Genomic DNA, 23,818 nt, shown 5'->3' on the forward strand with positions numbered 1-23,818 from the left:
GAGGGCAAACCATGAAGAAAAAGCCAAACTTCGTGAAAATCGGATGAGATTTGGCCGAGATATGGGGGTGGTCATTTTTGACCCATGTCTATATACGAATCTTGGGGTAAGATTTGGACATGAATTTCGACTAAAAAATCGGTGTTCAGATTTGAATGCCAGATAAATCTAGAGGGAAACCCATGAAGAAAAAGCCAAACTTCGTCAAAATCGGATGAGATTTGACCGAGTTAGGGGGGCGGTAACTTTTGACCCATGTCTATATACGAATTTTGGGGTAAGATTTGGACATGAATTTCGACCAAAAAATCGGTGTCGAGATTTGAATGCCACATTAATCTAGAGGGCAAACCATGAAGAAAAAGCCAAACTTCGTGAAAATCGGATGAGATTTGGCCGAGATATGGGGGTGGTCATTTTTGACCCATGTCTATATACGAATCTTGGGGTAAGATTTGGACATGAATTTCGACTAAAAAATCGGTGTCGAGTTTTGAATGCCACATTAATCTAGAGGGCAAACCATGAAGAAAAAGCCAAACTTCGTGAAAATCGGATGAGATTTGGCCGAGATATGGGGGTGGTCATTTTTGACCCATGTCTATATACGAATCTTGGGGTAAGACTTGGACATGAATTTCGACTAAAAAATCGGTGTCGAGATTTGAATGCCAGATTAATCTAGAGGGAAAACCATGAAGAAAAATTCAAACTTCGTGAAAATCGGATGAGATTTGACCGAGTTATGGGGGTGGTAAATTTTGACCCATGTCTATATACGAATCTTGGGGTAAGATTCGGACATGCATTTCGACCAAAAAATCGGTGTTCAGACTTGAATGCCAGATTAATCTATAGGGAAATCCATGAAAAAAAGCCAAACTTCGTCAAAATCGGATGAGATTTGACCGAGTTAGGGGGGTGGTAACTTTTCACCCATGTCTATATACGAATTTTGGGGTAAGATTTGGACATGAATTTCGACCAAAAAATCGGTGTCGAGATTTGAATGCCACATTAATCTAGAGGGAAAACCATGAAGAAAAAGCCAAACTTGGTGAAAATCGGATGAGATTTGGCCGAGATATGGGGGATGTCATTTTTCACCCATGTCTATATACGAATCTTGGGGTAAGATTTGGACATGAATTTCGACTAAAAAATCGGTGTCGAGATTTGAATGTCAGATTAATCTAGAGGGAAAACCATGAAGAAAAAGCCAAACTTCGTGAAAATCGGATGAGATTTGACCGAGTTATGGGGGTGGTAAATTTTTACCCATGTCTATATACGAATTTTGGGGTAAGATTTGGACATGATTTTCGACCAAAAAATCGGTGTCGAAATTTGAATGCCAGATTAATCTAGAGGGAAAACCATGAAGAAAAAGCCAAACTTCGTGAAAATCGGATGAGATTTGGCCGAGATATGGGGGTGGTCATTTTTGACCCATGCCTATATACGAATCTTGGGGTAAGATTTGGACATGAATTTCGACTAAAAAATCGGTGTCGAGTTTTGAATGCCAGATTAATCTAGAGGGAAAACCATGAAGAAAAAGCCAAACTTCGTGAAAATCGGATGAGATTTGGCCGAGATATGGGGGTGGTCATTTTTGACCCATGTCTATATACGAATCTTGGGGTAAGATTTGGACATGAATTTCGACTAAAAAATCGGTGTCGAGATTTGAATACCACATTAATCTAGAGGGCAAACCATGAAGAAAAAGCCAAACTTCGTCAAAATCGGATGAGATTTGACCGAGTTAGGGGGCGGTAACTTTTGACCCATGTCTATATACGAATTTTGGGGTAAGATTTGGACATGAATTTCGACCAAAAAATCGGTGTCGAGATTTGAATGCCACATTATTCTAGAGGGAAAACCATGAAGAAAAAGCCAAACTTCGTGAAAATAGGATGAGATTTGGCCGAGATATGGGGGTGGTCATTTTTGACCCATGTCTATATACGAATCTTGGGGTAAGATTTGGACATGAATTTCGACTAAAAAATCGGTGTCGAGATTTGAATGCCAGATTAATCTAGAGGGAAAACCATGAAGAAAAATCCAAACTTCGTGAAAATCGGATGAGATTTGGCCGAGATATGGGGGTGGTAAATTTTGACCCATATCTATATACGAATCTTGGGGTAAGATTCGGACATGAATTTCAACCAAAAAATCGGTGTCGAGATTTGAATGCCAGATTAATCTAGAGGGAAAACCATGAAGGAAAATCCAAACTTCGTGAAAATCGGATGAGATTTGACCGAGTTATGGGGGTGGTAATTTTTGACCCATGTCTATATACGAATTTTGGGGTAAGATTTGGACATGAATTTCGACCAAAAAATCGGTGTCGAGATTTGAATGCCAGATTAATCTAGAGGGAAAACCATGAAGAAAAAGCCAAACTTCGTGAAAATCGGATGAGATTTGGCCGAGATATGGGGGTGGTCGTTTTGACCCATGTCTATATAAGAATCTTGGGGTAAGATTTGGACATGAATTTCGACTAAAAAATCGGTGTTCAGATTTGAATGCCAGATTAATCTAGAGGGAAAACCGTGAAGAAAAATCCTATATCATATATATTTATTCTATTTTAGAAGCTATATGTCAAGTTTGGTGACTCTAGTTCTTATTATTTACCAAAATTGCCCAAAATACATTATATCGATATCGATTTTTATCGATTGCTTGGAAACGGAGTAAGTTATCGATTATCGGAAATAAACTCGATCTGCGCGGGAGCTAGGAGCATCTACATCTAAAATTTCAAATTTCTTATAGGTTCTGAGATCCTTGCGTTCATACATACGGACGGACGGATGGACGGACGGACGGATGGACGGACGGACGGACGGACGGAGGGACAGACAGACGGACATGGCTAGATCGACTCAGCTATTTATGCTAATCAAGAATATATATACTTTATGGGGTCGGAGGTGCTTCCTTCTGCCTGTTACATACTTTTGGCTTTCGCACAAATACAATATACCCTTATACCCATTTTTAATGGGTTCAGGGTATAATAACAGGCATTTGGAGACGTGCTTTTCAAATATAAATTAAATTTGACTTCGAATTTGCCATTCTGTTGAAGTGGAATATGAATTGCTGTCCTGGACATTTTCTTGTCAGGGCCTGACCTGACTGTTTTTCACAAGTTAAATGTGTCAACTTGTTGCAAATATTAAAAGTTCAAACCACACACACACTACATACACACACTGCATACACAACATACGAGCTTTGCTGTCTCTGACAGCCAGACACAATAATAATTGTATGAGTTCAATTGTAAAATTTCCAGCTCGGATAACTTATTTATGTGGAGAATGAAGTAGGCGTTAGATAATGCTCGACAGTATTTACAATGTACCTGATTAAATTAATTAATAAATAGTAATTGCAGGCTTGTGTCATTGGGGCTTGTCAAATAATGTGGCTTAGCTTCATTTAAATACAATTTGCATTTGTTGTTCTGATATCAGTTGATAAGCTATCCGAATATTTGGCTTGCATTTGAATCACGCAGTCTATTTTAATGCGCATTGCTATTTAGAGTGCGCAGCTGGGCTGCCATTTAAAATGCAATGCACCGAACGACAAACCAACCAACTCGCCCGCCCGTCTGCCCGTCGATGAAGCAATTTGCATAGTATCGACAGATGTGCACGTAAAGCAATTGAAATGCCAAAACTATTTGGTGCATGTGCTTAGTTTAGATATGTTTATATATATATATATATATATATATGATATAGATCAATTTATAGACACATCCTGAAAATCAGCTGCTGCTGCTGCTGCTGCTGATGCATGGGCATTTCAATTGTTGGCACGTTGAAATGCACGCACAAATGCCTCAAATGCTTTGATTTTGCCTTTGTCTTTTTTGTTTTACCCTTGCAGAGGGTATTATAATTTCGTTGTGAAATGTGTAACGCATAGAAGGAGACATCTCCGACCCCATCAAGTATATATATTCTTGATCAGTATCAACAGCTGGGTCGATAAAGCCATGTTCGTCTATCCGTTTGTAGTCTCTCAGTTGTAATGCTATCGTCATGAAACATTGCAGATGTGCTTCTGCACACGCAGTACAGTCAAATAGCTGCCATAGGAACGATCAGATATTGAGTTGTATGGAAAACTTTTTTGTTTTTTCAAGATATCTTAACCGTATTCGGCATAAACTATTTTCCCTGAGCTTTTTAGATACGGGCAATCACTATGAGCATTATGAAAAGGTTGGGTCTGCAAAGGCATAAAATTTTCGGCGTGCCGTATAAAGCTCTTATTTCTCGTCTCAATTTTAATTCAAATGCAATGCCAGTGCACTGAACTACACACAACAAACAACAGAGATTAGAATAGAATAGCACCGAAAATACATACATATAACATATTGCAGTTTTTGTATGTGTAATTAGGCACAAATATTTTTGGCGTATTTATTATTGAATGATGTTCGAATAATTTGCTTAAAAGCATATTTTTTTTTTACTGTTTGTGAATATTGAAGTCATTGAACCTAATACAAAGTAACCGCTATCACTATTAGCTTGTAAATGCAATTAAAACAAACCGCAACAGAAATCAGCAGTAATAAGTCACAAACAGCGCGTGCTTTTCTTCTATATATGCCTATGTATTTCTGTGTATTATTTGTATATTTATATATATATGTATATATGTCAGGAATTCACGTCAGCGAAAAGTAGCCACAGCAACAGACTATATTAGCAACAATAAGTGCGAGTCCACGTTTATTTTTTGTCGTTGCATAGTGCTATACACGGCGTATACGCGATATCAAAGCAAGTTACGTATACGCAACGTGTAGTTGTCAAAATTAGTTAAAAATTTGTGAACTGTAAACAACTGGCACAGTGAATACTCTGTCTGAATGAATTTGTACAAAACTGAACCGATTTGTCCTCAGATTTGTCCTCAGATTTGTCCATTGTGCGTTTTTGTATAATTTTGTTTAAGTTTTTTAATTTTTGTCATTGGTCACAAGTTGTTTTGTATTTTATATATCATGCGCGAAAGCAGCTCCATGCAGACAATTTGTCCTTGGTGTATCGAAACATCACGAACATTTTCTGGCATATCCGGTTGCTCAATAGGTGGCATACTGATTAGACTAAATGAAAACACTTTCAAACCGCAATGACGCGCGTAAATTACCTAAAAATATGTAGCACACATGGGTTAAGGTATTTTTGCAAACGGTAGGTTCCACAATTACCTCCTGAACGAGTGACATTCCGACGACATCGACACCAATACTTCGCAGAAAGCGATGTTCAGTCGCAGTCTCATATACGGGGCCACCCATGCAAGCATAGACACCCGGATGCATGCGATCCTCCTCACCGATTTCGAGGCCAATCTCCAGCGCCTTCTCGATCAGGTCCTCGTCATAGGCGTCGGCCATTGTGACGTGCCGCTCGCCGAAGCGCAGATCGTTCGGTCCGTTCAGCGGATTATTGCCGAACCAGCTGAACATATTGATGTGATCCTTGATGAGCACTATATCGCCAACTTTATAGTTCTTATTGACCGCACCTGCTGCACAGGTGAGAATCATATATTCGATGCCGCACAGCTTTAGCACCCGCACCGGCATTGAGCAGGTGGCAAGGGGATTACCCTCGTAGTGATGGAAACGTCCCTGCAGGGCAATTACCGTAGCGCCCATTATAGTGCCCACAAACAGTTTGCCCTTGTGGTCGCGTATCGTGCAATCTGGAAATTTTGGTATATCCGAATAGTCAATAACAATGGGATTCTCAATCAAGTCGGTCAGCGTATCTAAGTTAGATCCACACACTAAGCCAAACTTGGGTCGTGTTTCTGATCTACTGATTATAAGATTGGCCATTTTTTCAATATCGTCATAGCTATAGATCAAACTTTCGGGCGTTAGGATAATATTTTTGGGATTGGCATTGGCTTCTTCTTCTTCCTGCCGTCGCTGTTCGATCAAAATTTTCATTCGTCGAATCTGCAGCGCAGTCTTGAGGGCGCAACAATCCTTATTGCACATTTTGAATGGAGTCTGCCCTCAGTACTGGTCGCGCAGGGCCACAAGAAGCAAATCGTCACAGACTAATGAATTTTTAATTTTTTCAATTTACATGCTTCATCTAGAAATATTTTATTTGAAAGTAAAGGCAGAGTTTCTTTTTGTTAAGCCCTGCACCAATGGTCAGGTAAAATTTGACATGATTTATTTAGTCTTTCGACTTGACTCTGGCTCCCTTTGACAAAGCTTAACCCAAGCGATTATGGGCATATAAAAAATTTGTGGCAAAAAGGGAGGCATCATGACCATGATTTTTGTATTAAGCATATTGCATATTTGATATTTGTTATTGTTGAAAATATTGGGAGAGCTTTGGTATAAACTACATTTCAGCGCTGTTGTCGCTTGTTATTTATCTCATCGCGGCTTGATCGAAGCCAGCTCAGCAATGTCAACAAATGTATTACACACACAACCATAGCCGAAGCCAAAACATGGTCAGAGAACGTGACTTTGTAGGCGGCAGAGCGACGACAACAACCACAACAACAACAACAGCAACATTTTTGCTTGTAACTTAGGAAACTTTGCGCTCACTCAAATGACAATAACGAAGCGCTGCAAAGTTTTCTATTTCTATTTCAGTTTCAGTTTATTTTTTGTTATTGTTTTCGTTACTTTGTTATTGTAAAATTAATAAATTTATGGACTTTTTATGGCCGCACAGTGCGCATGCCAAACGCTTGAGCGACTCAGATCAGCTACATTCTATAAATATATATATATATATAAATATATATATGTATATATATGTGTGTGTATGTGGCTGTGCGTGGGCGTGGTCAGCCTTCAGCCCAACCCAGCAGTCGGCAGTCTCCAGTCGCAGCTCGGGCAGACGCGGCTGTTGACAGATGTGTGCCGAAAACCACATGAAAACAATATTAAATTTGACTTGTGGTCTGTGTTGACAGATTGTTGTTGCGTCCTCTGTTGTTGTTTATTGGTTTACCCTATTAATTAGCAAAGAAATGAATTATAATGGCATGCACTGGCCAGCAGCCAGCAGTTACTTCGTATTGTTTACTCCACAAAACATGCCATGCAAATGAGGCTGACTTCAAACATAAACATTCTGTGTAAAATTTAGCAACAAGTAACATAACAAATACCATGACTGACATTGAACCATTTGCAAACGACATTGTCGATGGGTCGTATGAGCATTTAAATTAAATCACGTATACGCAACGTAAACAGCTGATTTGTGGCCATAATTAGTTCAAATATATACCACGTGGAAATGATTTGATTAGTTGATGTATGCATGTTGATTTTCGTTAAGTCTCAACTCTGCATTTACATTTTGGTCTGACACAAATCCTCTTTTGTTTTCGCATGACTCACTATGTAACTAGCACAAAAGCTGCTTATTAAGGTTACACAACAAAAAGGAATATTACATACAGATATATAAATACACGGTAATATATAAACAGGGCTAAAATAAATAAATGAGGAAATATTAAGCTAAATCGATATAAATCCAGCTGTTAATTTGACCATTGTTGTTTCATTTAATCTACATAAGTATCGATTTGTGATTATATAAATTGGACTAGTATCCAACCATTCGATATAGTTGCCTGTCTCATACAAACTACTCTCTGATTAATTAGAAAGGGTATATATAAAACCTAACACATCTCTTCTTTTTGTCTTTTCTTACAGTGTGCGCTGGTTATTGTGAAACATACTGAGCGTTGTGAGGGGGAATTCGGCCAGAAGGCAAGCTGAAAACATTGTTGCCGATACCAATGAAAACCAATGAAAACGGCGACTGCAATTATAGTGTATACGAGTCAAGCACAAACCGAACAGTTGCTAGAGAACAGCTAAAGCGAAGGAAGTTTGGGCCTCGCAGTCATACATACAAGTGCCTAAATCATAATCCAATTTCGCGACGCATTTATGTGCCACAGACTTGCATCAGGCTAAAGATACTTGAACCGAGTCTCAGCCTCAATCTGAATCTGAATCTAAGCCGCAACTCCTGACCAGAGCCAAGTGCAAGCGCAAGTTCAAGTTGTTGTTGTTGACGTGGTTTCTTTCCCTGTTGTTTTTTCTGTTTATCTTTTTGTTAACAACACCCACCGCGGCGCATGTTTTGTATTTGTTTTCGATTCGACTGCCTGTTGCACAAAAGCCAGTCGCTGCAGTTGCCTTAATTGCCCTGACAGCCGCAACAATCAACTGACGACGCTATAAACCAACCGAAAACGAAATTCAGCAAGTGAATACTTACATAAAAACAGAGAAAGAGTGACAAAGAGAGAGAGAGAGAGAGAGAGAGAGTGAGAGAGAGAGAGTGTCTGACAGAGACAGCCGCATAAAGCCAAATCTAGATTGTGAATGACAACGGGCCAGCTCCTTTAGTTGGTTGCCAACAGCTTGAGCAACTTGGCCCAGTCGCTGACGAGTTTCCTTTTAGCCGAGCACACGGGAGACACTAAACCAGTAACTGCCGCAACTGGAACCAAGTAACTGGTCTCTGAAATTATCAGCGAGTGCAGTCGACCTGGCCACAAATACATTAATACACCCAAGCACACACATTTACACACCAATGTACTCGGCTGTTGATTATTACGCGGAAATGGGACAAATCTCACAAGATGTAAGTAAAGCAACCTTAATACTCTATGTCGCAAGTTTTTATATATGTTAATGTAACGATTTTTTGGTAACAACTACCCATGCAAAGGGTATTATAATTTTCTCGTGAAATGTGTAACGCATAGAAGTAGATATCACTGACCCCATAAACTATATATATGTTGTTGATCAGTGTCAACAGCCGAATAGCAATTTCCGTCTGTCCGGCTGTGTGTTTCTATGCGAACTAGTCTCTCAGCTTGTATACAAAACTTTTTTGTTAAGCAAGATATCTTGACCAAACTTGCCATTTATAAGTTTCACTAAGTTCCCTACATTAATGCAAAATCTTATTTGCCTCGGACATCTGCAAGGTCATTAAATCTTCGGCGTACCGAATTGTTAGTTGTAAATTTGAACATTGTACATTTTGTAAGCCTATATATATTTACATATAAGATGCGCGCTAGACTTATTCTCTACTCATAATTGGTATCAATCAAATATGCTTTAAAATATGCAATGTTTCGTGGTCTAACCTACCTCAGGCTTGGGCCTATTTTTTGCCTTTAAAAATAGCTCTCAATGGTATTTGATTCAACTGTTTTTTTTTTTTTTTTTGGCAACTGGATTGGTTTCAAAGTAAAGAATTAATTAAATTTCCGCGTTTGAACACGTTCGGCTCAAAATCGGATTACAGGCATAGGTCTAGCCATTATCAACATATCGACTTTAGTCATAATTTGATGATTATTGCCAACGGATGTGAGCATAACTGAGTGCCACAAAAACGTTGCCACTTTTTGTTGTATAATGAAATAGGAGAACGTGGAAATCGATTAAATGACTGTAAGGGAAATCAACATCATTCGAAATGAGCTGCCGCCTGGTTGTTGGTCTTCGTGCAATTCATGCACTAATTGAATTTTTGCAGATAGCTGCAGGCTACTTTTTGTGCACAATTTGTGGTTACACTTACCCCCACACCCCTCCCCGCACACACACACAGTTGGCTGTGCAGCAAGAGTAGAGTTTTGGTTCGGTGTATTGGATATAAAAGTCTAGACTAATTAGAGAAATATGTTCCATATCATGTCATAATTGAAGTTAAATTAATTAATTTGGTAAACCCCTCCCTTTGTCCCTTTCTATATGCTGTATACATTTAAATATCCCAGTAATGTAAGGTTTGCAGAAAAATAAATAACACATGCAGCTGACATTCTCCGAATTGTAATATCCTCTGTAGAAGACTTAACATTTAACTGTGAATATATACATACATATATGAATATATATTAGTAGCATTACAGAGTATTCCACATGTGCTCTTCATGAGGCAGCTAACAAATAGTTGTTGGACAATGAAGGATGGTTTTGCGTTCACAACAGTATCACAAAGCGCACTGCAAATATAAATATGAAGAAAAATAACTATGTGGATTCTCATTCATCCAACAACGGAAAGTTGTAGTATATGAAACCTTTTTTAATTGGAAAGGAACGAGCATGGTAACATGATTACAAATGCGCAATTTCTACGTTGTTGCTTTCGGCTGGAAGAATTTTTGGGAGCTTGTCAGGCTTTGATAAGCCGCAGAAAACTACCAAATGATTCAGCAATTATTATTATTATTATTTATATTTTTTGGCACATACCAAAATAATATAAACGAAATCGATAACAAAGCACTTTTGCTGCTAGAACTGTAGAACAAAATATTTTATATGCACATTTGCTTATAAATAGCACCGAAATTGGGTCATCTAATCTGTTTTTTTGCTGCACAGACACTTATAAATATATACAATTTTTAACTAAATTGAATTAAATAAGCATTTTCCGTTTGTGTCGCAGTTAAATGCGATTTGAAACTAGAAAGGGAATTTAAGTAAAGTTTAAAATTCGATATTCGATAACGCGCAGATTAGTCACTATTAAACGCACAACAAGACGGACAACATGCAGGCTATTTTACATTTGATATAAATGAATACTGTATAAAAATACGCTAACATGAGCAACAATATAAAATAAACAGATGTGCGCAATTCCGATTCTGGCAACAGTCCAAAAGGCTTTTGCCTCTAGGGTGAGTGACAGAATCACGACATGACATACTGACTGACTGAGGGACTGCCTTACTGAGTAAGCGAATGATGCAGCTCTTCATAGCCATACTGACTGATTGACTGACTGATGGGCTGACTGACTGAGAAAGCGAAAAGTGCAGCTCTTCTTATGCACACTGACTGACTATTTGACGGGCTGATTGTCTGACTGACTCTTTGATGGGCTGACTGACTGATTGACTGACTGACTGACTGACTAAGAAAGCGAAAAGTGCAGCTCTGCTTATACACACTGACCATCTGGCCGATTGACCGTCAAGCTGACTAACTGAGTGTGTTCATCAGATAAGTTTTGGGTACAATTTAGCGAAGCGTTTCGAAATAGCAACATTTTCAACATTTTATTTAATAATTTGTGCAATTTAATTGCCAGCATTTCACAGATGCGAAAGTCAGGCTAAACATTGATTATTAAAATGTATAAAGATGTGGCTGCTGCTGCGACATGTTTAAAGTGTATCTGTTATTTTTGGATATTTTTTAAATTTGTAAACACGTGAAATACTATAGAAATATGTGAAGTGGAATGGCAGAAAACGGCATGTGAGAGCCATTTATTCAGCTATTCAATAATAGATAAAGACTATATGTTTATTTGAATTTATATTCTAATTAATTGCTCTAGTATATAACTTTTTTGAAGATTCATAAATGCCAAAGAAGTATTTCTAATGGATTTTAGCACAATAATAACAAGTAAACAAGTTATTTTTGTTTTTTTAATATTTAGGCAAAGTTCATTCAACCTGTGATTTATATTTAGCTAACTCATTTAGTTGGGGTGACACACAATTTGCCATTTACCAGACGTTTCTCGAGTTATTATCAATAATATAGAGGTAGAAGGAAATAACAATTATGGCAATATGTGTGTTCTGTGCCATCTTATCAATAAGTGTTATCAGGCCAAGGAGCAGCTCAGTCGTCGCTGACTTAGTTGTCTGGCAGTTTATTGTTGTTGTTGTGTTGTGTTGTTGTTGTTGTCGTTACAAGCGATAATGTGCACCTAATAATTTGCCACACTTGCCACAGAGTCTGTTTGGTTGTCATGTCTTTGTGTTTGCATTGCTATTGTTTTGCCTTTAGAGCTTCGATTGTTGGCACTTTATCAGTAGACAAAGTGTCGCACTGAGTGCCAGACAAGCGGGCGGAAAAGTCCAGGACCAGAGTCACGCCAGCACACACACGCACACACACACACACACAGTCGCACATTGAGGTTGGTCAATATTGCCACTTGCCAGACACTTGCAAACATGTGCACATTTTACAGTACTTACTCACTCTGCGAATGAGTGTACTCATAACTCATAGAAACTTGGAAAAACTCAAATGGAGTAATCATATTCTGCATGCGTTGCAAAACACTATGTAAAACGATACGAAAAACAAAAGGTAAACACAGATAACCAAGTGCAGAATGGGATTTCATGTATACCTTATCAAATTTTCATGCATGCTATTTTGTGGCTGGTGCTACGAAATGTTTTTCAAATATTTGACATAAGAAAAACGAACAAAAACTTAAATCAACAATAAAGTGAATCAACTTTGTAGACCGACATGTAGGACGGGTACACAAAACGCAGCAACAAGTGTGCTGCAGTTGATTAATTTAATATGTTTACTGATAATATAATATAATATAATATAATGAAGTAGAAAATGAGAAAATTCTCATATTGCAGCTGGCATTGTTCTCTCTGCCTCTCTCGCAATGTGAAACACAAATATAAATAGCCATATTTATGTGCTTTTATACGTAGACATACGCATATAAATATGTAAATAAACCTAAATTAATATGCTAAGCTGTGAGTGCAAACTTAAAAATCCACTTATTAGTATATACACTTATGAGTTTATAGTTTATCACGTCTAGACGCGCGTCTTTATTAGCTACGCATACACGCAAGTGCACAACAAATAGTTTATAATGCAGGCACTGTTGCCGCTAATAGACACACAGATACACATACACAAACATACACACACACACACAGTTTATATATATATATAGAAAGGTTTCTATATGAATTGTTTTCGTGTAAGCTGTGGAAAAATGCTCTCAAGTTGTTTATTTTGTACTATTATTTTTTGTACTATTATATTTTTTATTTCGCTTTCATACACCTATTTAGTTTACATTTCTAACACCTGCCGTTTTTTCCACTTTACTTGTTTACCCACCTATTCACCCAACTACCTATCTACCTATCCACCTATCTACCTACTTATTGTTTGTTATTTCTCTTTTTGAGCCGTCTACCATTTATGCTAATTTATTTGCTTGTTTACCAGCTTTTGTTTTAATTTGTTGAGGCCACTACTGTTGACATTTGAAGCGAAACCCCTGCGAGTTGAACAGCGGGCGGGGCGGGACTTTTAAAAACGCGCCCACACAACAACAACAACAAAAAATAAAAAATAAAAAATGTAGAAAAAAAAGCAACACAATAACTATGAAAATTCAAGACAAAAGAGCCAAGTGAAAACCGCAACAACGCAGATATAGAATGTCGGAAAAACATAAGTAAATCAAGCTGTCAGAAATGCAAGGGTATTACACTCTTTGTGTTCTGCTAATTATGCTAATTTGGTTTAATTTTGTTTTGTTGTAATTCGTGCGCCCATTAAATGCGCTTTTGTGCTCCCATGTAGGCTTATATATTTCTTAAAGAGGAAATCAAAATTTGCTTACAATAATTAATTACCCGCATTAACATAAGCTCGAGGGGCGTAAACAGAACAACACTGTGCGCAAATATTGTAGGTAAACTGACAGCAGGCACTGTGAACATCACGTATGCCCGCCTTCACCTTCGTCTGACACTAGCTCAGCCTTTTAATCGCTACGCTTCGTGATTTTGAGCGTAAACAATTCCCGCCACAGTGACCGCTAAAAGTTTACGCACAAAACAGAATAAAGTATATTTAATGTACTCACTGCTCGACTATTTTCGTTTGTTATTGTCTGGGCTGTCATCAAAGCAAGTCGAAAATTGTCCAAAATTGTCGAACAGTCCCCTTCTGGACTGAAAACTTGTTGCCTGCCCTTGCCCAAAGTATTACTTGTTATGCTTTGCAGCTGGCATTACTTAAAGTCCACTCAATTATGCTCAAATTTATGCATGAATGCATAAGCATGGGCCTGGTCTCGAGTTTCAGTTTCCAGTTGGGTTTGGTTGAGAACACAACAAATTTAATGTGTGTAGCGATATATTATGCTCGGTCACGATTTACAGGCACACACGCACACACAGACACTCACACACTCACACATATATATCAAGATCTGCTTCCTCTAACGTCTTGCTGACCTCCATTTAATGTTTAAGGTTTCGTATTTTGTTGTTGTTTAGTTATGAAATCGAAAAAAAAAAGAATTATTATTTAGCATATGCTTTTGGAACTGATGACTATATTGAAGTACATTCAATCAATATGATGAGCGACTGTCAACTGAACCAAGTTAGCTGGATTTGACGTGTAGCTGGAGGCGAATTGAAAGAGCCGTCCTCTCAATTCCCAAGCCAAATTAAGGGTGTCAGAGTGCATCCACCATCGCCCCACATGCAATGGGCAGCGAAAACCTTGTCATATCGCTTATACGCTTTACTGACGAACGAGTTTTTAATCGAACGCAACAGAAAGCAAACAACAATTAAGAGCACAACACACGAAAGTAATCGAACAGGAGATACCCTATTATAATGTCAGTGTAACTTTCTAGTTGGCAACGAAACTGGACATAAAAAGCCAGTATCCATGATCGCCGCACACATATCCATTAAACTTGGCCTAAGCAGCTTCGTTTGTGCCCAATCCTGTGCTGGCCATGTAATCCACTTTGTGAGACCAACTGGTCCCCGGCTCAATGTAAGTTGTGCCCGTATGCCAAAGTCGAAGCGGTTTGCTTCACAAACGGGTTTCTCTCTGCCAGCAGAGCTTGTGAGTGAGCTAATTTTCATTTCATACTCTCCACTTTCTTGACTGAGCGTTTTTGAAAAGTTTTCCTAAATAAATAAAGACGACAGCGAAAATGTAAGCGCAACATTTTCTATAATTTATACTCAATTGACTGACATTAATTAATTATAATTTGTGTATTACACAATTTGTCAACGTTTTTATCTTATTCCGAGCGAAGCGCGAAAAAGTCTGTCAAGTTTTGCCCTGGCGCCACCAAGCGAAGAGCTGCCAATTAAAATGTTAAAATAAAGACAAATGCAAATAAAAAACAAAAGATACAAAAAAACAACAAGAGTCGACTTTCAACTGGTAGCTGTAATTAGTTGATACACTCGTTCATCATATAAAAAAAAGGGTATATTAGTTTTGTGTGAGAATTAGAGAGACCATGTTTATAATAAGACTATGAATGAGGCGCTTTAAAAATAATTTCAAAAATGTTCTGTACGACTACAGGGGACGGAGAAAATTCCATATTTCCTTACCAATTTGGAGGACAGAGAACTACGCAGCCGGCTTAACCCGACCGAAAAATTGTGGCATGTTTGTTTTGGTTTTTTTATGCGCGTTCCAACGACAATTTCTCTACTGGAAAACTTTGGCATTATTTATCTCCAGTTTTTGCGATTCGATTAAAAACTGTTTAAGTTGTGGAATTTAATTTGCCCAAAAATAGTTGATTTTACAAATTAGCAACGCAAAGCAAAGCAAACTATTTACATATAAATTTAAATTTATGGCTACGCTTTGTGCAGCCCCATCAATTTGCATGTGAATAGTTGGCCATAAATCACACTGATTAATGGCATATCTTGTATATGTTAAGTTCAGCACTTGTTAATTCAGACGCTGGCTACCAACAATATGTATCTCAACATTAATCCCAACTAATTATGTGAAAGTGATGGCATTTTACAAGAAGTGGATGGCAAGTATTACACAGAGATATAGGCCTCAACTTATGATTTATTTAACATACACACAGGCACTCATGAGGGCCTTAATATTGTAAAATGTGCAACATGTCATATTTATTTATAATATTTGGCTGTTATTTAGCAACTGGCTGCAAGTGGCTACAAAATAACCAAACATCAATAGAACAAATAAACGTATTGTAAAACATTTCCATTTATCTGTGGGTGTGTTTCAATGTCAAACAACTTCAACTAGGCAACAGGGTATGAGATATTTTAAAATTTTTATTGAACCGCTTGCCAAAAATGGCATGATTACTTTTAGAATAAGGCTGTGTATGTGTGGGCGTATTAAGGTCGTGATATATAAGTAAATTGTTTAGGTTAAATGTTAGCAACTACTAGGCAATTTTTTATTTAGAACCGAATTCGGATAGCAGCCAAGCTCATATATGATATATATATACGATAAGCGGCTGGCTGATTGTGGGCATGTGTGGTCTATAAGTAGACGCTGCGCTATCAAGAATCAACAGGCGACTTAGTCCGACTGCAAAGAAATGAGAAGAAAAAACCAACAAATAACAACTAACAAAAAAAGTCATTGAACGTTTAATAACATCGCCCCAGTTTAGTAGGCAGCCGCATAAACAACAACAGAAAACAAGTAAGAGGCTCTAGTCGGGTGTTCCCGACGAGCGGATACCCTGAACCCTCTTATACCAACAACTAATACAATATTTGCAGCAAACGTTTGCTTAAATAACTTTTGAGTTTCTTAACCGATTTTGATGAAATTTTAAACAGTAGATACTATTGTGCTTCACCATAAGTATATATTAAAAGATCTTGCTCTAAAAACTTAGAGATTTGCTCAAAAAACACGATTTCAATATCGATTTTAATCGATTACTTGGAAACCGGGCAAGTTATCAATTATCAGAAACAAACTCGTATTGCGCGAGCAGTAGGCGGACATACGTCTCAAATTTCAAGTCTCCAGCTCTTCTCAGAGTCGGACGGACGGACGGAAAGATGGACGGGCAGACGGACGGACAGATGGACAGACGGACATGCCTAGATCGACTTGGCTTTTGATGCTGATCAAGAATATATATACTTTTTAGGGTCGGAGATGCTTCCTTCTACCTGTTACATACATTTACACAGATACATTATACCCCTTTTACCCATTTTTAATGGGTTCAGGGTATAAAAGGAAAAAAACAAGAAAATGAAATAATAAAAAGCCATCAACAAAACAACTTTGATTAACATTTTACAGTCACTCAGACAGTCAGTCAGTCAGTGGAGCTGTAGCTGTGGCTGACTTGAGTAAGCAGCACGCAGACAGCGATAAAAGTATAGAAAATGCTGCTGGAAACGCATAAACATGTGTTTTTTAATGATCGAGCTCATATATTTATATATATATATATATACTAGATACACTACTAAATAACAACAAGAGCTGCTTTTGTGCTGTATTTGTTTACTGGCAACTTCAAAGAGCTCCTCCATTCTGCGGGTATCTGCTGCGAGTCCCAGTTCATTGCGATAATATTAATAAATGCTCTGCTTAAACATTTGTCCAGTCGTATTTATGAATACGAGCGCAGAGAGTCAGGTCCATTCATTTTGCCAATCAGCTTTAGTGGCTTGTTGCCTTCTGTCCCAACCAACGACCACGCCCACGCCCACGCCTCTGTAATAGAATGCAATATGCGAAGCAATATACACAATTCCTTTGCCTTTGCCTGCGCCCTTGCCTTTACCTTTGGTCCCACTAAAAGCGCATTACTCATATATCTGTGCAGAATGCATTCAGTGGACTCTGCGTCAGTTTGCCATGACAACTGTTTATTGATTGGCAATGCGAAGGATCCAATAAAGTGGCTCATTGCAAACAATGACTTTTTGCGTTTAATGTTCACAAAATGACAAGCGCACAGGATATCAATATGATACCCAAGTCAATTTTTGTTTCATAACGAATATTTGCTTAATTAAAAAGTTATATTTGATATGTATATTATGTATATTTGGTATCTGCAAACATTACAGTCCTAACATTAAACAAAGTATTTTTCAATTATGTTTGCCTTTATAAATATATTTAATAATATTTAACGCGATACGCGACACGTATGCGCAATATATGAGTATTAAGTATACGCTTGCTTTTCATTATAATTTGTTATTTAATACTATCAATCACTTTTTCATCTTATTTTTTCAGTGCTCGTCCACAGATTTTGATATGGATGATCTCGATGAATGTGATCAGGTTACACAAGTGATTGGCTATCATCCACTTTATCGTGATCATTTTCTGCGTACGCAGAACTTTATTATGAAAGGTGATGGACCTTTACCATATGCTTATAGATACTATTTGGCCATAATTGTGAGTAGTTTTATTTTGCCTAATTTATTATAGTTGATTTCGCTTTAATTGGCATCCTCTATTGTTTATTAATACTTAAGTATTGTTGCCAAGCTTCCTCCCTTTTTTTTTGGTCCTTTTCATCATGTTTCCGACTACCAGAGCATGTCTAATGTTATGAGGCTGTGGGTGCGTGTGTATCTGTGTGTCTTTGTATTTGTATCTGTGCCTGTGCTTCTGTGCTCGTGCGGTTGCGGGTGGTTGCATTGTGCATTGTTGCCACTGGCAAATTTAAGCACATTAGCTCTCGCCGACTGGCGCTGTCGGCTCACATTTGCTGCTTGTTGGCTGTTGATGCCCTATCAATGACAGCAGCCTCCACACACACACTCACACACACACACACACATACACACTAGAACAACAAGTTACACATTGGGGAATCAACAACAGCAAATTATTTCCACTGTTCTGAGCTCTCAGCAGTGCAGTGAAAAATGCTGTTAGCTTTAAGCTATTTGTTATAGCTGCAACTGCAGGGTGGGGGCGAACACATGTCACAAGAATAGAAATTCTTGACGGAGCGGTTGACAATAGACGGTGGACGGTGGACGGTGGGCGGTAGGTATGCGGCAGGTGATACAAAACCTAATTGGCCGAAACAATAGAAAGTTTGCAGCAAACAAGTTTACTAATAACAGCTGACAGCATTTATATTTATGCAACTCGTTGCAACCAGGTGTCCGCTAGGAATCTTAAGACCCCAATGGCTATAGTTTCAAATGGAATTAAACAATTGAATTAAGCCCAGAAAAGAACGCCTTATAAACATGAGTTTATTGGAGAAACTTAATGGAGCTTGAGCTGAATGTACCGAAGTTTCGTCGTTCCTTTGTCCATTTATGAATAATCTAGAAAACTTTATGATAACAAGCTTATGCCTTGGTACATCATACGAAAAATTAATTTTCACAACGGCATTAGAAAATGTTCTGTGTGACAAAGCAGGCAAACAGACCCGCTGTAAATAAAATATATACCCATTTGGGCAAAGCTTCTTGCGAAAAATAAAGCCTTTCAGTTGTGCTCTACACACACACACACACGCACACACATACATGTGCACATACTTATGAATGTTTTTAAAGTTTCTATTTTGTCTGTAAAGCTGCTTTGTGCACCAAGAAGAAAAGTCATTTTGTGCAATATAGTTGCTTTTAAGACTAATCCACAGGTATATTAAGAGGCAGTTCAAAGTTTTTAGTATAAGAAACATGTACTTGGCGGAAAATTTTGATTAAATTGAAAAACAAAATACAACGGTGGAAAAGTTAAAAATAGAAAAATTTGTTTGAACAACATCGTAATTTAAATTGATTTATGGCGCACTTAATTTCAATTTTTCACTGACTGCAACAACAATTTGAATGTGGATGTGAATGTGAATGGAGGCCCCAATGCGAATTATACGCCCACCCACACACACACACTCAGACACGCACACTTACGCACGCTCTCAGATAATAAAATGGTAACTGTAAAGCTTACTGCCCAAGTTTTTTCCAATGCAGTTTTCTTTGCAAGCTCAATTTTAGTTCATTTTTGTTATTGTTTTTCCTTTTTTTTTTTTTTGTGTACTACAAAAATATGTTATGTGGAATTCTGTGCATTTTTTTTTAATCAAAGATCCAACTGCATTTGGTTACAGCCACTGTCTAAACCTAATAAATTGATTTTCCGGCCATTCTGAATTCAATCGCAAATATTTTCGCAATTTTGCCTTGCAGAGACTACAAAATGTGTTTATTTCAAATAAAATTTTCCTACGTCTCGTATACGTATATATTTGTGTGCAATAATCATAAACAAGATAAGATATGAGTATTTTGGTTCTGGGTCTTTGACTTTTTATTTTGCTGAAAATAATAAACACATTCATTTAACCCATTCCCGCAAAATTTGAGCAAATTTACCAGAATATATATCCATAGTGCTGGCTATATATGTCGGGCGACTTAATGTTGCATTTTATAAACGTAAAGTATTGGCAGATTTATAACTGCATGGCATGATGGCATGATGGTACAGTGAAGCCCCATGGATGACGCAGCAACAAAAAAGATGTGAAAAACAAAAGCGAAAACATTGGCCTGCGTTTCGAATATTTGTATTCGTCGTATTTTGGGTCGCACACAGAGACACACACACACACACACACACTCACATACAACGAATCATATATTTTTAGCACATTGTCAGGTGTAGATGCTCTCCCAGGCGCTTTTAATGGGGTCCGAGGGTCTCTGGGAATCTAAAGAGCGCGCCATGGGATCATTTTATTGTCAAAAAATTGTTTGCCTTAGATTTCTTTGCGACTTATAGTTGAAAATTGATTACAATTGATTATTAATCTCTGATTAATTTGTAGGCAGCCGCACGCCATCAATGCCCCTATCTGGTGAAACGCTACGAGAAGGAGTTCATTAATCAGGGCGGCAACAGCGAATGGCTAAATGGGCTGGACTATATACCCGCCAAATTACGTGCCATATACGATATAAATAAAATATTAGCCCATCGTCCCTGGCTGTTGCGCAAGGAGCATATCGAGGTATGGATAGGACGCACAGCTTTCTATAAATCTTTAATGATTCTTTTGCATTTGCAGCGTCTGACCAAGGGCAGGAGCAGCTGGTCCCTGTCAGAGGTGGTGCACGCAATGGTATTGCTATCGCATTTCCATTCGCTCTCCTCGTTTGTGTTCTCCTGCGGTCTAACACAAAAGCTCGATGGTTTGTCTAGTCCCAAATTAAAAGGTGCGCCCGTGTCGATGCCGCCGCAGTCACCGCCGTTGCCGCCGCCGCCGGTCGATGATGCACGTCAGCCAACAACCAGTCCCATTAACCAACAGCAGCAGCAGCAGCAGCAGCAGCAGCAGAAAAATGTTCTTGGCGAGATATCCCTGAACAGCAGCAGCGCCGGCGGCGGCAACAATACAAAGCCAGATTACAACAATACAATGGACAATAACAACAGTCGCAGCACTGGAGCCAACAACAGTTTTGGCCAACACTATTTGGGTAAGAGCTCAACAGTTTTCCTCGCAGAGCCGAAGGGCAAATACCCTAGCCTAAAAGCTGAGCGGTAGACAAGCAGATGAACATGGCCATAAGAACCATTTAATGTGGTCAGAGCTCAACAAAGTTCCTCAGAAAATTCGCATATTCTGAACGTTTGCGTAAATATTTTTAGTAGAACTTCATTTAAAATTAACGTTTTTCATTTGATCATAATTTCATACAATCATAAATGATTTTTCTGAGTGCAAATTTGACTTGATAATCCTGACATAAATGTTGCTTCCGAATTACAGCCACCGCAGAGCTGCAGCCGCAGCATCAATGTGCCATCTCTGTGGAGGCATTGATGGAGCGCATGAAGGTGCTCTCCCAGAACCAGGACGAGTGCAGCGAGGCCGAGCTAAGTAATCGCTTTAAGAGCGTTGAGCTGCAGACCGCAGAGCTGGCAGCAGCTACTCCCGAGGTGGCTGTTGCACTGCCGCCAATAATCTCGCACTACGTGGACGATGCCAGCTTCACGTACCAGGACTTTGCTCGCCGTGGTGCCGAGAATATTAACACATTTCGCATTCAGGACTATTCTTGGGAGGATCATGGCTATTCTCTAGTGGATGGGTGGGTGACAGCAAAGAAAAAGATTTTAAACTCTGTTTTATTCTTTTTTTTTTTTCTCTGTATGACCTGTGAGCAGCTTGTACAACGATGTGGGCACTTTTTTGGACGAAAAGTTTCGCGCTGCCTACAATTTGACGTACTTTACAATGGGCGGCATTAAGAATGTAGATACATCGAAGTTTCGTCGGGCCATTTGGAATTACATACAGTGCATATTTGGAATACGTCACGATGACTACGACTACGGTGAAGTTAATCAGGTGAGTGCAAACTTTATAGGTCTTAATGGGGAGCTAAGTATTCGCTTTTTTTTTTTTTTTTGATTATCGTCAGCTGCTCGTGCGCCCGTTGAAAATGTTTATAAAGACAGCCTGCTGCTTTCCGGAGCGCATTACCACCAAGGATTATGATAGTGTGCTCGTGGAGCTGCAGGATAGTGAAAAGGTGATTAAGGACTGAAAGGCGGACGCTTTTTGGTTACAATAACTTCTTTTTTTTTATCTTCTCAAATGCCTGCAGGTTCATGTTAATCTAATGATAATGGAAGCCCGTAACCAGGCCGAATTACTCTATGCTTTGCGCGAGATTATGCGCTATATGACTTGATCTCATTAAGTGATTAAAGATATATACATACAAATACATATACATAACTAAAAACAATCAAAAACACGCATGCATACACCATATAGTTAACAATATATATATATATATATATATATTAAAGGCTCCGCACAGAGAGTTGATGACGAGTTTCTAATTGTACAAGAGCATTCAAGAACATAATTAAATGACAAAATAGACCCGATTCAAAGTAGTTGCAATAGATCCCATTAAAATTTGTGTCAATGTGTCAATCAATGTCTCATCTATATATATAGTAGAGTCTAATCCAGTTCGTCAATGTCTACTTTTTGTGTATAAATTTTTAAATATACTACAGCTGTTTATGAAATTACCTGTTGCACTAACAAAACCAGAAGAAAGAGATAAATAAGTGTGTAACATATGGCCATTGGGCCACATTTGAACTCAATGCTTAAGAATTTGGCAATGATTGAATCTAAGGATTGGGTTTTTCTGTTTCCTTAAAATGCTTGCAGCAATTACTGTACATATGTATTATGTTTTGTTAAACATTTTAGTAAAATAAATACATTTTTATTTTAATTACAATTTGTTTCATTTCTTTATTTTTGCACGTTATTTAATTTTTAAAAGCGGTATCTATTTTCATATGTAAGCTTCACTTTGATAGAGAAATCAAACGGATCGTCTAAGTCTTTGAGCTTTTCTTCTAAAGACATAAATAAATATTATATTTTGATAGTATTTAAAATAAGAATTTAAAGTTATATGTCCTGACTGTAATGTGAAATGCGCATCTAAAAATTATTTAGACATGAAATGTCTATACCTATGTACTTGTATTAATCATAATCCCAAGGTATGTATTAAATTGTATATAAAGAAATGGAAAATGCATATATATATATATATATATATATATACGTATATATATTAAAATATATATTTACGTATTCTATAAGTAACAAAGAAATGGAGAGCATATGGAACTTATGAAACAAGAGTTTCAACTCAATAATTTAAGGATCTAAAAATAAACATGAAACACGTTTGTTTCTTGTAAAGTGAAAATTTGAAATTCTTTAAATGCTTATACTAAAATGAAAAACTTGCTAAAATCACATAATATTATATACGAATGCATTGTTTCATACAAGTTTTACAAACAATATATAAAGTTTTAAAAATTAATTAGAATAGCCTCTACCAAATATTTAGTGGTAATTAGCCACCATCTTTCGATCATTCGAAGATAAATATTCAATTTAGGTAGTTAACTTTAAGTATTAATACAAATATTCACATATACATTAACAGACGACGAAAAGTTGGATATCTTTGTTTATCCATGAAAGAGTTTCTATTGCATTTTGCTCCTAAAGTCAATAAATTTGACTTACAGGAAGAATATCAAGGTTTGCTGAAC

The 23,818-nt window shown here is 37.7% G+C and overlaps 2 protein-coding genes across 2 annotated transcripts in view; one reads left to right on the forward strand and one right to left on the reverse strand.

The window, feature by feature from the left end:
* The window catches only part of LOC115762117 (sestrin homolog), a 42,690-nt gene extending 19,728 nt beyond the window's left edge, over nucleotides 1-22,962 (forward strand). Inside the window, exons 3-10 of the mRNA XM_030704221.1 lie at nucleotides 7,778-8,723; nucleotides 17,963-18,130; nucleotides 20,538-20,720; nucleotides 20,778-21,189; nucleotides 21,483-21,804; nucleotides 21,881-22,064; nucleotides 22,138-22,248; nucleotides 22,324-22,962. Of these exons, the coding sequence (XP_030560081.1) occupies nucleotides 8,673-8,723; nucleotides 17,963-18,130; nucleotides 20,538-20,720; nucleotides 20,778-21,189; nucleotides 21,483-21,804; nucleotides 21,881-22,064; nucleotides 22,138-22,248; nucleotides 22,324-22,410 (1,518 nt within the window). The 5' untranslated portion in view covers nucleotides 7,778-8,672 and the 3' untranslated portion in view covers nucleotides 22,411-22,962. The remainder of the gene's footprint in view (nucleotides 1-7,777; nucleotides 8,724-17,962; nucleotides 18,131-20,537; nucleotides 20,721-20,777; nucleotides 21,190-21,482; nucleotides 21,805-21,880; nucleotides 22,065-22,137; nucleotides 22,249-22,323) is intronic.
* LOC115762118 (purine nucleoside phosphorylase) lies at nucleotides 4,744-6,185 on the reverse strand. Its single transcript, XM_030704222.1, has 2 exons — nucleotides 5,270-6,185; nucleotides 4,744-5,208 (listed from the first exon to the last, which is right to left on the reverse strand). The coding sequence occupies exons 1-2, from the start codon at nucleotides 6,068-6,070 to the stop codon at nucleotides 5,032-5,034; spliced, it is 978 nt and encodes a 325-aa protein (XP_030560082.1). The 5' UTR covers nucleotides 6,071-6,185; the 3' UTR covers nucleotides 4,744-5,031.
* Nucleotides 22,963-23,818: the final 856 nt, after the last annotated feature.

The sequence above is a fragment of the Drosophila novamexicana genome, unplaced genomic scaffold, assembly GCF_003285875.2.
Source record: "Drosophila novamexicana strain 15010-1031.04,08,12 unplaced genomic scaffold, DnovRS2.1 tig00000564-arrow-pilon, whole genome shotgun sequence".
Lineage (NCBI taxonomy): Eukaryota > Metazoa > Arthropoda > Insecta > Diptera > Drosophilidae > Drosophila > Drosophila novamexicana.